The following is a 17650-nucleotide window of genomic DNA, read 5'->3' on the forward strand; positions in this document are numbered from 1 at the left end:
TGGTGCCGTGTGACGATCATGGCAGCATTTTGGTGACACTCTCTTGTCTTGCCCGCGAAGTGCAAAAGTATCTGGTGATCAACCTGTCGGAACAGTTCTACATTCAGCAGCTGGCCGAAACCGTGCGCTACAACACGGATGTGGTGTTCGATCGCAACGGCACCGTTATCGCTCGCTACCGGAAGTATAATCTGTTCAGGGAGGCGGGCACCAGCATCCCAGCCGCGCCCGAGCTGGTCACATTCGAGACCGACTTCGGCGTACGGTTTGGTGTTTTCACCTGCTTCGACATCCTGTTTTCACAGCCGACTCTGCAGCTGATCAAACAGGGGCTACGTGATTTCGTGTTCCCGGCGTTCTGGACCTCGGAACCGCCGTTCCTGGCGTCGACGCAAATTTTCGAAAGCTGGGCCTATGCGATTGATGCCAATTTGATCGTTTCCGGGACGAACTACGATCTGTCTGGAGCCACCGGTACGGGTGTGTTTGCCGGCCGCAATGGAGCACTGCTGGCCCACTTTACCGGCGCTCCGACCAGAGAGCTGTACACTGTAACCGTACCAAAGTACGGGTCCCAAAGGAAGCCGTCGCAGTACCACTCGCTCACGAACGATGTGCTGGAGGTACCGCAGCTTGACACGACCGGCCACCGAATCCCAGGATCTGAGCTCGATCGAGTTGTGATGGGGCGCGACTTTCTCGAACAATTCACCACGCTCCAGCTAAACCCGAGTGCCGAGCAAGACACGATCGGTGGGATCGTTTGCAGTGGGTTCTTCTGTTGCGATTTTACCGTCAGCCTGAGCCTCGACTACGATCACCTCATCACACACTACTATCGCCTGGCTGTCTTCGACGGTGTACGCACTTTTCAGGGCTTTGCCGACGCACACGTTTCGATTTGTGCGGTAATTGCCTGCCGGAACCAAACCATCGCCAGCTGTGGTCTGCTACTGGAGGACGCATCACCCTATTTCCAGCATAGCCACATTTCGATTACGGGACAGTTCCAAGCAAACGGTACATTGGCGATGCCCAGCACACTGGACACGGCGATGTACTCACTGGACGCCAGCCACTACAGGTTTTCAGGTGACATCAAGTGAGTAGATGCGCGACTCTGTAGGCGTGATTGTCGCAAGTTATAACGTTTCCATGTCACTTCAGCCGCACCACAAATCTGCAGACAGTGACGATGAATCTTACCAGCCCAGCGAGCGATCTGCAAACGTTCGGCATTTATGCGTTCAATCACAAAAACTTTGAATTTTTCAACCCGATCGAGCTACCGGAAAGGAATGGTGAGCAGCCGCCGCCACAGGACGACGGCGGTGCGGCCAGTTTGTTGAACCGGTCAACGTTTGTGATTCTAATTGGGGTACTAGCTGGAGTCTGCCAGTGGGCAACCACGGCCTAGCCTTCGTGATGACACCACATCCACATCGCAAAGGGCTGCTAAACGAGAGGATGGCGATTCCAGAAAAGTGCACCCCGAAAACATTTCATTCCTCGCTCCTGTATTTTTCGGGTTTGCCGACCCACAGCCTTTCCTACGCAGTATTTTGAGTCTGAGGCCTGCTGGGCCAAAGTAGCACGTAGAACATCGTGCCATCGGTACCTATAGTCATTAACTTCTAGAAGCAATGCAAACGACCGTTGCTTTTAATCCGACCGCGATTCGATGCGTTGATACATAGTATCGTCCGTATTTTAGACAATTCGTGGTATCGCATTCGTTGCGTGGAGAATAACCAATTGTTCAAAGAAAATATGTGATAAATAACGGCTAATACACTGGCTGATCAAATCCAATGAGCGTTTACAATAAAGTGTTAAGTTTAAAACCCGTTCGGTAGTGATGTTTATGTTAACGCTCAACTTTCTTAGAAATATAAATCAATGTGCCGCTGTTGAGAGAGTGTGGTTCTAATCGCCCTTCGGAGAAGCAACGGTGATTACTGTGGCATATACGAATAAGAACGGACAGTTGTATGTGTGAATTGGTGAGCGCAGTCAGTCTGACGATGGGCATAGACGTGAACGGTTGTGTCCGAGAGCTGCGGGAGCGGCGAAGTGAATAATAATAAAGTAGAAGGATATCACAATTACTTCGAAAAAAACTATGTTTCAGTTCTGGTTAAAATTAAAATCTTGATCGAAAACAACGCACAATTTCTACTGATATTCCTGGCATTATTGTGGGCTGTGTCATGAAGTATGGCCAGCCAGGTATTTTGTCCAGGAATTGGTATGGCCAGCTAATATTGGGTGGTACAGAATTAGCACCGTTCCGCGAGCACCGTTTGCGCCGTAGCAACGAAAGACCGTTCCATAAAGATTGGCAGAGAATAGTTTTCGGGACGATTAGAACTTTAACGTCAAAATAAGTTCCATACCGTACGTTATATTCTTTACTTCTTTAGCTGACAAGCGCCGAACAATACCAAGCTAAAATCCCTTTGGGGCTTTGGTTATTCTTTACCCCGCGGGCAAAACCTCTGTATAGCTCTCTTTATAATCTCTTTATTGCAAATTATAGAGAAGCGTGTCAGTGCCATGAAGCGTTTCGAAACGCTTCACAGTACAATAAAACGCTTCATGGCACTGAAACGCTTCTCTATAATTTGCAATAAAGAGATTATAAAGAGAGCTATACAGAGTTTGCCCGCTGGGTAGTCGATGATTCTTCCATTGATTCTTTATCATGGCTTTATTAGCAATGTTTTTTATTCCATTTCATCACATTTCTACATTCAACTTCGTCGAGTGATCCTTCGCCGACGCACACCCAAGACTTCTAGAGCACAATTCCTAACACATGTTTTTGGAGCGCTCCATCTCTCGTTCGTAGTTATCTCTTCGTTTAGTGATTGCTACGACTACTTGATGGGCTATGTGTACAACTGCTGCATTCACTATCTATTCAACTTGTGTACTGACACAATATTTATTTCTGAAACATGAAGCAAAAGAAATCATTGTCAGATATGTTATGTAAAATTTATATTTTTTATGCATACTTACAGCACCTCCTACGTGGTAGTAAAATGCTCCTTAGCGTCGATGCAGCTTTTTCCGAACTATAAACAATTGTTCTTTGGCATCATGACAAGACTGTTGATGGGCGAAAACGCTTGGAGCGGTTCCGGTAAAAGCAACGGTTTCATTCGAAATCACAATCTTTATGTACTGAGTCCAGCAACAACATTGTTTATTTCTACCAGGTCCCTTATTGCAATTATGATGGGCTAGATACGCAACCATTAAAATCCTCTTGCGCGATGTAAAGCTTGGTACAGTCCAGATACAACATTTTTGAACTTTCTCCATTGGACAGAGAGACGTTTTCTCGCTCCATCATCTACTCCACAGCTCCAGAAAGCAAATCACCAGGCAACTTCCGCAATCTGATTTTTGGTTGGCTCTGTATCTTCTTCGATTCTGTATGCTTTTCCAAAAAATGTTGGAGCTGGTCAACTACGAATAAAGGTGGATTGTTATATGTGCTTCTAACGAGTTTGCAACACGTATGGCAATAGCCGTTCCATTTATCATGCGCATGTTCTCTCTCTACGTGCTCTCGTAATAAGTCTATGTTTTGTTCAACTCTGCGACAGCCCAAATAAAGACATACATAGGTTTGGCTTGTACCAATTTTTCTAATCGCAAACGCCTCCGTGCAAGCTATGGTCTTATGAACCTCTATAGTAGTTGATTGTGATTCATCTCTATGAGCTTCGACTAACGTATCATTTCTCGCACTGGTGGTTCGATCTTCCGTGTTTTGTATCGCTGGGCTTTGATTACCTGTACCATTACCGGTACATTGTTCTGCACTTAACAGAGTTTGCTCATCCAAAGCATCTTCGGCTTTAATTTTTGTTATTTCTTTGTAGTCTGTTTCGTCCATGGGAATCGTGCACATGCTATCATCAGAATCGTAATTCAATGGTTCCTTTTCATTTGGTTGTCCATCAATATCGTTTGTAATAGTGGCAATATCAGGTTTGACATTTGGCATATCTATTGTACGTTCACTATCGGCCGATACCATCGAATGCCTATCGAAATTATCACCGTTTCCAACATCCTGAAGCACCGGCATTCCGTGACAGTTTTCAAATCGATTGTCCTCAACTATCGAATCATTAAAGTGAACCTCCTCTTTTACAATAGACTCTTGGAAGTAACACAAATCCGAAGCTGGCTGTTCCGATGCAATGTTTGCTTCGAATGGGATGTCCCCGCTGATTGATAATGGTAGGTTGACTATATCACAGCTAATATCCAATTCCGATTTTGTACAGGTACTAGCGTCAAGTAGCTCATCATGTTCGCCTTCAGATTCATCATGATAATTCACTAAACTAAATCGAATGTATTCTTCAACGTCCGGATGATCGCATGAATGATGCATAGAGAAGTGTTTCTTCATATTAGTAGAGCTAACTTGCACAAAATTGCACCTATCACATATGTGAGCATACATGTGATTAGAACTAAACTCAATGTCGCTGTTTACTTTTATCGAGGTTTTGCTATCGTTACAATACACAAACTCTCCTGTGTGACGAACAATATGCTCGATCCATTCATCAGGTGTTAAAACATAGACACTCTCACAAAACAAGCACAGGCATGATATGGACCGCCGAACTTTATCCAAAATGATACATTTTCCGTGTATGGCAGATGGTTGCTTTCGTATTACGTCGGCTTGATCAGGTGAAACGCGACTGATGAACACCTCCTGATCTGGATGTTTGCTTACGTAGTGGTCGACCATGTTGCTTCCACTATATTCACACAGGCAACAATTAAACATAAATTTACTTTGACAATGTACTTCATCATTATCGTTAGCCTTACGGAACTTCTTCGTCAATGGCTGCATAATAAAAGCACCATCCTCGGTGTCTGAAAGATACATGCTACTGTCTCGATCGGCTTCATCTTCGGTGAGCTTGTTCGAAGAATTACAGTGCGACTTGGGGATTGAGAAAACATCTTTCTTTTTCTTCGACGAGTTAACCCGAGTTCTTTTACATGACATGCTTTTAGCTCTCTTCGTGCGTCCCTTTGTTAGTGTTTGGGAGGTTGTTATGGTTTCAAGCTGCGTTCGAGAACCCACACTTTTCCTACGAGTCCTCTGCGACTGCATGTCGTCTTGCATAGAACAATCTTCAGCAGGTTTATGTAACATCCAGACACTCTGTTTGTACATAGAATTGCTTCGAGTCCTTCGGGCGACGGGTAAATCGTTCTCGTCGATTCTAGTCAAAACAATTCGAAGGTCCTTATACTTTCCTTGCACATTTAAACGTTTTTGTGTGCTTTCTGCATACCGTTCGGTTTCCTGAATACATTTAGCTTGCATGGCTACATTTTTCAATTTATCATTTTCTTCCTTTCGGCGAGAATTACATCCATATTCTACTGCCCCCAAAATTATATCGTTTAGCTCTCTATTGTACACTTTTGTTTTGTTTTCCTTCTTTTTTTGAGGATTACTCTTTGTGGTAGACTTGTATGCGATTTCACGCGTGTTTCCTTGGGCCTGGGTTGCAGAATGCTCCGGAACCTTCGATTGCGACGCACTAGTAAACGATACTTTCTTACATGTATTTTTCGATGGAATATGATAGTCTCGTTTGACAGGATGAGCTAAACAAACACTGTTTTCATTTGTATGCATGGATGCATCGAACACATTATTTGTGGCAGCAGTAGTCGCTGAATCAAATCGTTCTTTTCGTCCTACAACTGAAGCAACTTCTCTCGATCCATCGACTTTGTTTCGCAGCAACATATCAACCGGAATTGTCGTAAGTGGGTGCTTCACAGCGCGCACACCAGAGGAACCGGATATTGCGCAGGGCATGTCTTCTTTGATTGGTGAAGTTTTGGTGATTGGTGACGCTGTTTGTCTTTCTCTGGCTGCCGCTATCTGCTGCTGTCTCTTATGTTCGCCGTAAGTTTTTGCTACTTCTGGTTTAGGAAATATTTGATCTCGCCGCCAATATAGTGGAGAGGTAGATCTTTTGGATGCAATTTCTGGAACTATACAAGCAACTTGCTGATCCATGGAATCAATTTTTTTCCGCGGATACTTTAAGGCCAACCTTTCTCCATTAGCATCTTTTTTCAGTGTCCAGGTACACTTATCAGCATCATAATTAGAAGCTATTTGGGATATTTCGTTAAATAACACTTTGTCCATTTTTGCATTTAAACTATCCCTCCTTAATTTGGTTGATTTTTCATGAACGGGCCCATAGCGCCCATAGTCTTTCTGAGAATACAATGCCGAAGTGTCCGAAGGTGACTGTAGCAACGGTGCTGATTGAACGATGGTTTTGTGAGAGGTTAGCTGTTTGCAATCCCCTATTCTTCTACTTTCTATTTCCGTCCAAACATTTACTTCAGCTATCAATTTATTTAATTCACCAATCACCTTGACCAATGTATCAGACTTCAACCTAAGCAAACCGGAAACAAACAACAACAGGAACACAAATATAAAAATGAATAACATGTTTTAACGAAATTAATAACAGTCTGCTATTTACCGTCTATTTTGATCTACAAACAAAGAATCCAATTTTTCCAATTTTACAAGCGACTTCGTAGATAGTTTGTGTGATCGACTATGCGTACTGTGCAGCTTCTCCAATGCTATATTTCGAAAAGCGGCATTTCTTTGCTCTCGATCCATTTCCTGTAAATGTATGAAGAAAGAACACCCCAATTTGCCAACCAACGAAAGCGAAAGAAACAATAATTATTCTATAAAGATTACAGCATATATTATATTTCTCTCAGACTACAGACTACAATTTGGTTTGGGAGTAAAGAAGATATGTGCTTATATTGTTAAAAGGACGAAGAATTTAATACAATGATATCAAACAATAACAATATGCCGAGCGAACATCTTTTACTTATACATGATGCAATGGAAAAGCAATCCAAAACTAATTATTACAAAATTACCCCAAAAGAAAATTATAAGAACATTAAATATTCCTCAAACTTTACAGTGGCTAGCGAAACAAAGTTCAATACAAGAGTACAAAATATTTTATGAAACATGAGATGCTGACAAGCCTGCAACTTTGGAGCATTTGAAAAACAACATTCGTCAAGTTATGATCTAGGTACCGCCCGAAATGAGCAAAACAGTAATTGAAAATTATCTTATCCGAATCAAGTATTGCAAAAGGTTCCGAGGCGACCATCTAAACGACACAACGATACAACGCACACCTTATGATAAAAGAAAAATCTTTAAAAAACTTAATTTTACATTTGTTTGTTTTAGGTTGTTTTGGAAACTACAAAATGGATGACCATGTACAATATTCGAATATAATATACCAACAATACAGAATGGATTCATCAACAATTCATCTTTGTTTGAAAAATATTGTAAAGCTAACTTTTGCTTCAAGTTATTCCACAAGTTTTTAATAGGGTTTATGTCAGGAGACTGACTTGCCCAAGGCAACACTGACACATTATTGCCATCAATCCACGATTTCATAAGCATCGACGAATGCTCGCCTTGGGCAAGAAAAGGTTCTTGATGAAATACGCATCTCAGTGGCAATGTCTTCCATGATTGTCAATGTGCGCAATGTCTTCCATGATTGATTTATACTCTAGAGCATTCAAGGCCGCCTATGGATACTGCCAAGAAAACAGATCCACTTTGGTAAAAAGTGATATGCGACGATCTGTCGTTGGCTTGGTTTTTCTTGGTTTACCTCGCGTTCACTTTGTTTTTTTTCACAACAAAGCGTTTCTCACATAATTTACTGATGTTCCTAGTACTTTGGCGATGCTTTGTATGTCACGCCTTCGTTGCGCAGATTCTTCACAACCTTTCTTTCTTCAGGGTCGCAATGAATGCTTCTACGCATTCTGGATGTTTTTTTTTAATCTTAGAAGAACGGACTGGGCCGTATTTATGCTTTCTGGATGTTCTACCATGAAAAAACTGAAGTTCAGAAGTAGCATTCATCTTCTTATTCGGCGACAACCGCTGAGCGGTCTTAGCCTGCACCAGAGACTATGTGAATCTTTGATGCTTTCTGTAACTGTGATGCCACACGGTGCATAACAGCAGATATAACAGCCTCTTATATAACAATTTTGACAGTACAGTGCAGATTTCAAAAGCGTTGTGGCTCAGCAGACCCTATAACACGACGTTATACAGGGCGCATAACACGACGTTATACAGGACGCACAACAGATTTGACACTAAGTTACGTGTTACGTGTTATAGTTATGCACCGTGTGGCAGCGCAGTAACGGTTCGTTTTCGCGGGCGGGATTGTTGGTGCCACGCCAACTTCCCCGTCACGCCGGTATCGGGAATCGAAACCAGCCGGCTGCGTGACAACCGGTTTCCGGGGTTCAGAAGTAGCATTAATTAATACTATTCAGCCAATTTAAAAATCAAAAGAAGAAATTTTCTCAATATTTATATACTCTAAATTATTTCTTTCTTTTCTAAAAAAATCTCTAAAGTAAACTTAAAAGGATGATGTTCGATAACTGCACTTTGACAGAAGCAATAAGAGATCTTCTTTTAATGTTATTTGAAATTCTGACATTCAATTCTACACTTCAGCTATATCATGATTTAAATTATATCATTATGTTTTCCAAACCGGGTATGTAAATGTAAATTGGGTAAAACTAATAATAATATTATCGTTACTACTCGTATGTGTGAATCACAACTTCTTCTTCTTTCTTCTTCTTTGGCGCTACAACCGCTGAACAGTCTTGGCCTGCACCAGAGACAATGTTAATCTCTGATGCTCTCTGTAACATTTAATTTTTACGGATGGGATTGTTAGCCCCGCGCCAGCCCCCCTATCACGCCGGTATCGGAAATCGAAACCATGGCCGGTTGAGTGACAACCGATCCCGGGATTCGAAACCCAGGCCAGCTGCGTGACAGCGAAGAGCACTACCGACTGCTCTATCAGCGGGGGTGAATCACATCTTATACATGCAAAAGTCAAATTGTGTCCATACATCAGTTGTACGACGAATCATTCATTGATATAGCTCGCCGTACATTGTATATTTAAAACAAATCGTAGCAATAGTTGACGCACCAAGCTTGAACTGAAATGCGATCAAAAACCAGGGTGTCGTGGTCGAGCCCTTGCGTCAACCAACGCATCACTGTCGACGGAATAAGAAACCATCTCACACGGAGCCTACCACGCCACCTCTGTCCTTCCGGACGACCTAAGAAGGCTTTGCTAGTTGGTTTGTTATTCGCCATTCTCATGACATGACCAGCCCACCGGAGCCTGGCGAGACGTATACTGGTGAGTGTTGGGATTATAAAGGATCGGTAAAAGCCCAACTTCGACTGTTTGGACACGAGATGTTGTTTTGGAAAAAATGATTGGCAAGGTTGCTAACGTGTGCCATTACGTGTCGCTGTTCACCCAAATTTTTTATTACGGTTAGTTGCCGGCTCTTACAGAATATTCTAGAATAATATTATTGTTTTGGAGCTGTCTGGCATGATTTGGTTATATTGGTTGAATACTGTCAATAAGGTTCTTCTTTTTCTTATCCGGCTACAACAGCCGAGCGGTCTTGCCCCAGAGACAACTTTAATCTCTGTTGCTTTCGGTAACAATGTGTTTTTACGGGCGAAATTGTTAACCTCCCACCAATGCGTGACAACGAACAGCGTTACCGACTGCAGGGCCCAGGGCTCTACCAACTGGTGTTCCTGCTATTGGTAGAATCGCCACAAATGTAACCATCACGCTGACAAAAAAAATGCGAATACATTACGGTTCTCATTAAAGTGAGGAATAATAAATGATGTGATCTAAAAAGTAACGACCCGATGCGTGTGGAGTTACAAAGTAGACTGGTTTATTCTTGCTAATTTGTTCTCGCAACCAACGTTCTCTTGTGTGTGGTCGTTTCCGTGTGCGGTGCGGCCCGTGTCGTATGCGTGCTAACACATGGGTGTAGAGCGTTATTATAGTGTATCGATGATAACTAATACACTCATTTACTTTATTTGCTTCATTTTCTTTTTAAATAATTAATTGTTACTGCACAAGAAGAACAGGCGCAAAAAATGCGCGTCAACAAAATGTCGGCCACACGCGGGAAGAATGAACAAAACGTTGCGAAACGAGACACCAGCAGAACGGGCGCGTCAACATAACGTCGGACACGCGCGGCCAAGCGAGACGCACGGGAAGAAAGAAGCAAAGGAAAACATTGGGAACCGATCGACAACCCGGCTGTTGATGGCCTAAATAAAGAATGTGCTTAGACAGGACCAACGGGTAGGTGTCGAAAGGCATAGAGCCCGCGTCCAAAAACATTCCCACACTCGATCGTGGGAACCGGGTGCACCGAACATTCGCGACGGAACGCAGCAAGGACCAAGTATTCAAGTTCTTTCTATGTTAATCGTACACCATAAACAGAACAAAGAGTTGGCTGTCACCCGAAACAGCGACCATGTCAACTTCCTATAAAAAATAAAATGGCCCCCGTTTGTTACACACCCTGCATCTATGCAGATGATGGTCGTAGCATTTTTTCGTGATGACGAAAGCGGCCCCGTGCAAGGTATTGCCGACACTTGCTCTAGCAAAGATCAACCGATTTTAGGTGACGCTACTTAGAAACAACGCACTTTCGCACACTGCAGAACTTCACTTTTCAAAATTTACCCATGAGTCACAGTTCTCCGATCATATCCTCACAGAATTGTACTTTTGGCTATATAATACATAAATGATGCTTTTCTACTATGCTTTTCCCTTAACTCAGACGAATCTGAATTGTTAGCGCAACACAAGCGACATCAGCTCTGCGATGCACAACTTTTGTTGCCCAGTTAAGCACATTACCATTCCCATTGTAAAGTTCCCAAACTATAAAAAATAACTTACGGCACAATTCAATTGCACTACACAACTTAGGAAGGAAGGTTGAGGAAGCTAGCGTACGAAAGGCACAGCACTCGCTTTGACATCAGAAAGCATACTGAATATGTATGTGGAAAGGACCATCAACGCGTTACGGGTTTGTGTCGCCCGTTGAAAATTATACAAACTACATAACACTATTTCATTTCTATATCACACACACCTCAGTTGAAACATATACAACAATACAATAAAAAAACAAAATGGATTGATGGCAAATTTCGCTTTCAGTCGCGAGACACACATTTACATTTTGATATATTTCTACTTAAATCCCTATCTATTCATGAGACAAAAAGAAGCGTTTGGAAGTGGCGATAAACATCACGCACACCGGCGCAACGGCCACCCGCATCGAGCACCGAATCGATGTAACAGAATTGTGGTGTACGCGATCTTAAAGAACATGCATAAAAGATACACTCAGCATTAAATAGCAAAGTATACCATGCCACCGAAATTGCAACAGCTGAAGCGCGATACAATCATAACCTAAGGCGCATCACGCCACCAGCGCGCAAACAAAACATCCGGACCGACCCGCAGTTTGTCAAAAGCCTAAGCCACCTTTTTGCAATTACAGCAATTCTGTTGTTATCCAGCATAGGTTTTGCAACCGAAGCAATTAGGCAAATCCAACGGCCAGAGTGCTAGTTATAATTACCTACACAGGAACCTATAACGATTAATGAAAAAAAGCAGTCGGAGAGAGTCGAGGACAAGCGAATGGTCGACGTTGAACTGTAAACATGTGTCCAGTCATTTACCGTGCAGTGGCGGTTCGTGGCCGGCAACATAGCCGGTCAGGCCCAGCCGGTATATTACAGGATGGAAAAAAACGGAACAAGCATAAAACAAGGCTAGAAATATATTCATGAATCCGGCATAGTTCCCTGAGTTTTCTTAAACAATGTTGCTGGTCCCATTGACACGATTGATCGACCCTTATAAAACAAAGTGCGATTAAATTTTTCTGGTTTTCACCGTTTTAAAATATTTTGCTCCCAGGCTCGTGTGGTGTGTTGAGAACGGACGAGTTGCGGACCAAGCGCATACAGGGTTCGATTGAAAAGTATCATCACATCACTCCGCACGTGAAAATTGTTTTAAAAGTGTGTTACGATTTTGCAGTGGCGAAAATGCAGCGATCGTTGGAACAACGTTACTCGATCAAATTTTGCGTAAAGCTGAACAAAACGAGTACCGAAACCATTGGGCTACTCAAGGAGGCTTACGGGGACCAATCTCTGTCCAGTGCCCAGGTAAAACGGTGGCACAAGTTGTTCAAGGAAGGCCGGGAGGACGTCGAAGACGAACAGCGATCTGGAAGGCCTTCAACGACGCAAACAGACGAAGATGTGAACCGGGTTCGTGAATTTTTGAACATTGACCGTCGTGCTAGTCTGCGTGAGATCAGTGAAGAGTTAAATTTAACTTATTACAATGTGCGGGAAATCGTAAGCCGTTTCGGCCAGCCACCGGGCGTCACCCCAACGATCGATCGTGGAAATAACGGACGCACCGCAAAAGCGCTGAGAACGCAATTCGCCCGTTCTCGGCCCATACGTCGATGCGACGCGCGATCGGCCTGCCGGCCAGCCCAGCGTGGCAACGAAAGAGTACGCGGCACGGCTGCCGATATCGGTCGGTCAGCAAAATTATAACGGTACGGCAAAAAAACCCTAGGATGCCGCGCTAGCCAAAGTGAAACAGAAAACAGAAGAGTTCTACTCATCCCATCCCATCGGCCGTTGTAATTTTATCACTTTCGATGTGTTCTGATAGAATCTCTTAAATCCCATTATATTATTAATGTTAGGAGTCCCATTATATAATATATCATTCGTCGGTCTCAAAAGTCGTCGATAGGATACTGTTCATGTTGAGCACGCGACGATTTCCAACTTAGCGTCATAAGCAATAAAGATAAGCTACGAATTCTAAGAACGTTAGGTCTTAAGAACCCTGAACAAACAAACAGAAACCACAGCGTCCAGGTTGCATCTTAAAAATATCTAGGAGCCGCGTTGATCCAACCTGCATCTTAAAAAACATTGCAGGCAAAAGCAATGTAAACAGTACGACAGATAAGCGTAGGAAACATATGGCCACAGCATAGAACCTAGACCAATAAAACGAAAATAAACCCAAAAAGGTAGACCACCACCGAGAATCAATGCATGCATAGAAAGAGACAAGAATAGCATAACCTTAAGGAAATGTTACTATATAAGGCGTGAAATTTTGAAGAATAAATCGGAAATCATTAGGCTACGGAACGCTCTCGCTTACTCTTGGATCCCTCCGGATGTTGACTGCATATAATCGTTTGCACGACTCCGTCGGAACTCTAATAGTCGGAAACCAATCTTCTCTCGAGGCCTCCACTGTCAGGTAGTAGTACCCATCTACCCTGTCCGTCCCAGGCCAAAAGAGTCGATTAACAAACGGTTTAGGGCGTTGGCAACAAGATCAGAACTGGTAAGTGAACGCGAGATCACTTCGGACGCACGCTCCTTCGCGCGTTAGGTCCGCTCCATAACAGTTCACCAGCGCAAGCATTATTACATTTGTACATTCGATTTCCATTAAGGCTTTGTAAGAAAGATCCTGAACGAAAACTGAACCGAACATGCAGGTATAAGTTACCAGTTGATAAGTATCTTGTATAAACTCGTTTGAGAACTACACACAAAAACTACGTACCAGAATCAAAACACAATCAGTTCCAGCGGATTTATATTTGTAACCGAGTATGGCATGCAAAGCGTGTGCATGGTTTCACAGTTCACAGCAGCGCTCACAGATAGGTGACGGCGGCTATTAGGTTATATACAGGCTAAACTAATTCGAGATCTACTCAATGATCCGACAGCTAGATTCGTCTTCGCTTTGTACTCGGGCCGTTGGGCGGTGTGTTGGCCGGACTGGTAGTGGTCGAGTGGACTGGTTCAATTGACATAGACCCACGAGTTCGCTTTTGTGCGCGTTTCGCACCACCTTCAGCTCCGTTACTGTCGGTGCCCTTAATTTTGATTTTGCCGCTACTTGGTGGATGTTCACGGGTGTCCTTGCCGTCCATCGGTCCTTCTTCACGTTCCGTTTCTTTACTGTCCTTCGCCGCCACAGGTATTTTGGTAGCTGCGAAAAGCCAAATACTTTTCAAAAAATTCTCTATCAATTGCCTGGTTAATGCGTACTTACCGGATACTTTTAAAACCGGTTGATCAGACTTAATTTCGACATGTTTTGCTTCTGTTTCGCCGGTCATCCACGCGGGTACGATTCTTTCCGTATCCTCCTGCTTTCGGCGCAATATGGCTGTTCCGAAGTCTGCTTCCGGGAGACCGAAATCGCATTCCTCGTTCAGAAATGGTGCATACTCCTGCTTATCGAGAACTTTAAGGTTGTACATGGACCGCAAGTGGGACCATATCGCATCGCTCGTGATTTCTCGCTGAAGAGCCTTGCACAGCCGCTCGGTGATACAGGCCATATAGAAGTGTCGATTAACACCAACGGGTTTGACTCCCTCCATCGCAAAAAACAGCTGCACTTCCTCTTCCGGGGTCCAATCAAACGGCTCTCTGTCTGGCTTCTCGCGCACAATTGTTGCCATATTTTCCGTTTGGTGGCCACTGTAGAAATCTACCTGGAAACACTTTTAGCTTGATGCTCCGATTTGTTTATTTTGTTCATCCTTCTTTGCTTATGTCATTAGAACTGTCGAATGATAGCAATTAGAAATGAGACCAGGTAAAGGTTAAAAACATTCCTTCGAAATCTACAACGACAAATATGCTATAATCATATAAATTGTGGCTCGTCCTTAGCATAATAAATAATAATCATACAAACGTTTTATTCCAAAGCGTTTAAAGATCACCGAACATTTGTTCTTCTACGTTTGTTGTGATCGTCTACGGGTGAGAAAACTAATTCAGTTAGCATTTTAACCGGGGCGACCTGAAGCTTCGGCGATACCAGTTGTCATCTTAAGTGCATCAACGCGCGGAAATTCCTAGTTTTTGGATGTGCAATCCTGCTTATTTGAACGGCGTCTAATAGAAAGAAACACGAATAAGATGTTCGCAAATAAGAGCACACCCGAGGCGGTAGGTGTCGATGGTCGCAGTAAAGTAAATTGATGTTCGCATTGGTTTTTTAATCCATGTATGAATTCAATGTTTTCCTCAGCCGGTGCGAATTATACCAAACACGATGGGCAAGCAACTTGGACTGACGCTCAACTGGGCCACGGAGCACCAGTTTGGTGTGCTCGCGTTCAGCAACGTGAAAAACAAACGGTACTTGCAATAAACAGACTGCGGTGAATATGTTTTAAATTTCCAACCTTTTCAACTCCGTAGCGCTCCGCAACCCCTGCAAGGAAAACAAACAGTACCGGTCACCATAAACCAGTTCGATGTCGACTTCGCCCTGGACGAACCGAACCTACGCGCCATGGTTAGCGAGTGTGGCCGGGTTTTCTATGATCTGCAACAGCGACGCTACGGCTTGGTTGGTGGTTCCACGCAAACGATCGATTTCGTAGAGATATCGCAACGCTACCGGTTGATCGTTCGGCACGCTATTGATAAAATTAAACTTTTGATAGCGGAACCTTCGAACTCTCCGGAACCAGCATCGGAACTGTGTCGCCAAACTTACGAAGCACAAATCCGCCTGTTCTACGGAATTGAGTGTACCTGGCACCTGATTGAGTTTCTGCTTCTGGACAACAACAAATCGGCAGCTATCGTAATGCCGCTGCTTGAGTGGATTCGCTATCACTTTCCCCGTCCGGCACAGGAAGCCAACGAGCTGCTAAAGCGGGACCTGCAGGTGGAACATGCTGAAAACTATTGGTCCGTTATGAAGTCTCTCGTGCTGCAGGGCCAAACAATGATTGCCCGTGCGTTACTTCGGCTACACGTTTCCGCCAACACACACGGCTTCCGGACGGCCGACCAGCTGCTTCAATCGATCCCTATCTACAGTGTTTACGGGGGCCTATCGGTGCACAAGTTTCAAACGCAGTGGCAGTGCTGGTGTCGTAAGGTTCAAACACTGCTTGATACCGGCACTTTTACTGATGAACCGTACCTGGAAGAGATCCTTCGGCTAGTAATCGGTGACCAGCAAGTATGGGCGCAGCAGCTTTCTAATGCAACTTCCTGGTACGAGTACTTTCCGGGCTACTTACTTTACACCGACTCGACGTGCAAGTACTATCAATTGACCGAACACGTCAGCGAATGGATGGCAAAGTTTCGCGAAGCACAACCTGCGACCGGGAGAGAAAAGCTTCTCGACAAGCTGGTTCTCGCCGTAATGGAGAACGACCTCATGGAAGTAGTGCGGCAGGTACAGGGGCTACCGGACAATGGATGGTTTGCGGTGCATCTTGTGGATCTGCTTCACCATGCAGGACAACTGCTAGAACTCGGCACTGTACGGATCGACGAGACTGGTACGTCTTCCCCCGGTAGTGAAGGTGGCGAACGTGTTGATCTCGGTAAACTGGTACGCGATTCTGTATTGTACGACTATGGTACGCTACTGATGTCCCACCCTTCGTTGTGGATGCTGGGGATAGAGTATTTGGAGTTTTCTAGCACCCTAGGGCTCGGGGCCCAAGAAACACTACTCGCTCGTATCCCCATCCGGAATGAGTCTCAAGCGCGTAAAATTCTGGCCGTTGCACGAAAACAAGGCTATGTTAGCGTTGAAGCGGAGGTCTGCAAGGTGCTGACGAAGCGCTTCCTTGCTCTCAAGCGCTACGGTAGTGCCCTGGACTGGGCGATCCGGTCGGGCGATAGTGCGTACGTGTGCGACGTGGCCAACATCTTTCTGGAGCACTACTGCAACCATGGTGAGCTGTTGTGTGAGTCGCTGGTCGCAAATTTAGGCGCCGAAGTGTTCATTTCTTCTCGGCTGGTGTTCCTGAAGAAATACTACGATTTTCGGCAGTTCTACCAGGAGCAAGCATATGCGAAGGCGGCCGAATTGCTGGTCAATTTGATGGATTCGAAAATTATGCCCTCATAGTAGGTTTGGATGTCGGAAGTGGTACATAGAGATCCGAAGTATTCAATTTGTTTCCATTTACAGTTTCTGGCCATGCTTGATGTCCGATGCTATACCACTGCTCGAGTTTAAGGAACCGATCATTCCATCGAAAGAAACGCTCATCATCCTCGAACATCTGCAGATGGATCTTGTGCCAATGTTGCAACAAAGGCAGCAGAAACAGGGAGACGAGAAAGTGGACACCACCGACAGCCAAAAGGTCATTCGCGAAATGATGGAAACGGCCAACAGCACTCCTGCTAATGGGGAAAACATGATGCAAACGGATGATGGCGACGATCAGATGGCGCTCATACCCAAGTTTGCCTCCAATCTGCTAAACAACTGTACGGAGGATTTAATTAAAATGTTGCGACTGGCTTGCGCAAGAAATCTGTCCCGTGCTCTCATCATCGAGAACACAATAAGTGGCTGAGCGGCAGTGGCTTTACTTTTCTGTGAGTTTACACTGCGGTTCAATAAATGCATGTTTAAATTTCTAACCCTCACATCAGCGACAATAATGATTGTACTGAAGACGGCACCTAGTGTAGGAAGGGCATTGCAAAGACATAGATGTAGTA

The 17650-nt window shown here is 44.2% G+C and overlaps 4 protein-coding genes across 4 annotated transcripts; 2 read left to right on the forward strand and 2 right to left on the reverse strand.

Annotated features, from left to right (window-relative positions):
- Positions 1-8: 8 nt before the first annotated feature.
- LOC128269243 (vanin-like protein 1) lies at positions 9-1569 on the forward strand (the record flags this gene model as incomplete). Its single annotated transcript, XM_053006647.1, has 2 exons — positions 9-1102; positions 1168-1569. Coding segments are annotated over 2 exons (1344 nt in total), but the record flags the coding sequence as incomplete, so codon positions are not given.
- A 1194-nt stretch (positions 1570-2763) lies between these two features.
- On the reverse strand, positions 2764-5137 carry LOC128269240 (uncharacterized). Its single transcript, XM_053006645.1, has 2 exons — positions 3025-5137; positions 2764-2953 (listed from the first exon to the last, which is right to left on the reverse strand). The coding sequence occupies exon 1, from the start codon at positions 5051-5053 to the stop codon at positions 3362-3364; it is 1692 nt and encodes a 563-aa protein (XP_052862605.1). The 5' UTR covers positions 5054-5137; the 3' UTR covers positions 2764-2953; positions 3025-3361.
- An 8594-nt stretch (positions 5138-13731) lies between these two features.
- On the reverse strand, positions 13732-14684 carry LOC128267863 (MRG/MORF4L-binding protein). The gene is made up of 2 exons (XM_053004810.1): positions 14199-14684; positions 13732-14135 (listed from the first exon to the last, which is right to left on the reverse strand). Exons 1-2 carry the CDS (start codon positions 14611-14613, stop codon positions 13870-13872), a joined length of 681 nt encoding a protein of 226 aa, XP_052860770.1. The 5' UTR covers positions 14614-14684; the 3' UTR covers positions 13732-13869.
- Positions 14685-15198: 514 nt separating this feature from the next.
- Positions 15199-17502, forward strand: LOC128278640 (nuclear pore complex protein Nup75). The gene is made up of 4 exons (XM_053017371.1): positions 15199-15301; positions 15365-17044; positions 17109-17286; positions 17371-17502. The coding sequence occupies exons 1-4, from the start codon at positions 15216-15218 to the stop codon at positions 17500-17502; spliced, it is 2076 nt and encodes a 691-aa protein (XP_052873331.1). The 5' UTR covers positions 15199-15215.
- The last annotated feature ends 148 nt before the right edge of the window (positions 17503-17650 follow it).

This window comes from Anopheles cruzii, chromosome 2, assembly GCF_943734635.1.
Source record: "Anopheles cruzii chromosome 2, idAnoCruzAS_RS32_06, whole genome shotgun sequence".
Lineage (NCBI taxonomy): Eukaryota > Metazoa > Arthropoda > Insecta > Diptera > Culicidae > Anopheles > Anopheles cruzii.

Coding starts and splice junctions, on each gene's coding strand:
- LOC128269240 (XM_053006645.1), bottom strand. CDS start 5,053: ATGTCATGTAAAAGAACTCGGGTTAACTCGTCGAAGAAAAAGAAAGAT.
- LOC128267863 (XM_053004810.1), bottom strand. CDS start 14,613: ATGGCAACAATTGTGCGCGAGAAGCCAGACAGAGAGCCGTTTGATTGG. Junction 14,136..14,198: donor ACCGGTTTTAAAAGTATCCG/GTAAGTACGCAT, acceptor GGCTTTTCGCAG/CTACCAAAATACCTGTGGCG.
- LOC128278640 (XM_053017371.1), top strand. CDS start 15,216: ATGGGCAAGCAACTTGGACTGACGCTCAACTGGGCCACGGAGCACCAG. Junction 15,302..15,364: donor AGCAACGTGAAAAACAAACG/GTACTTGCAATA, acceptor TCAACTCCGTAG/CGCTCCGCAACCCCTGCAAG. Junction 17,045..17,108: donor TCGAAAATTATGCCCTCATA/GTAGGTTTGGAT, acceptor TTCCATTTACAG/TTTCTGGCCATGCTTGATGT.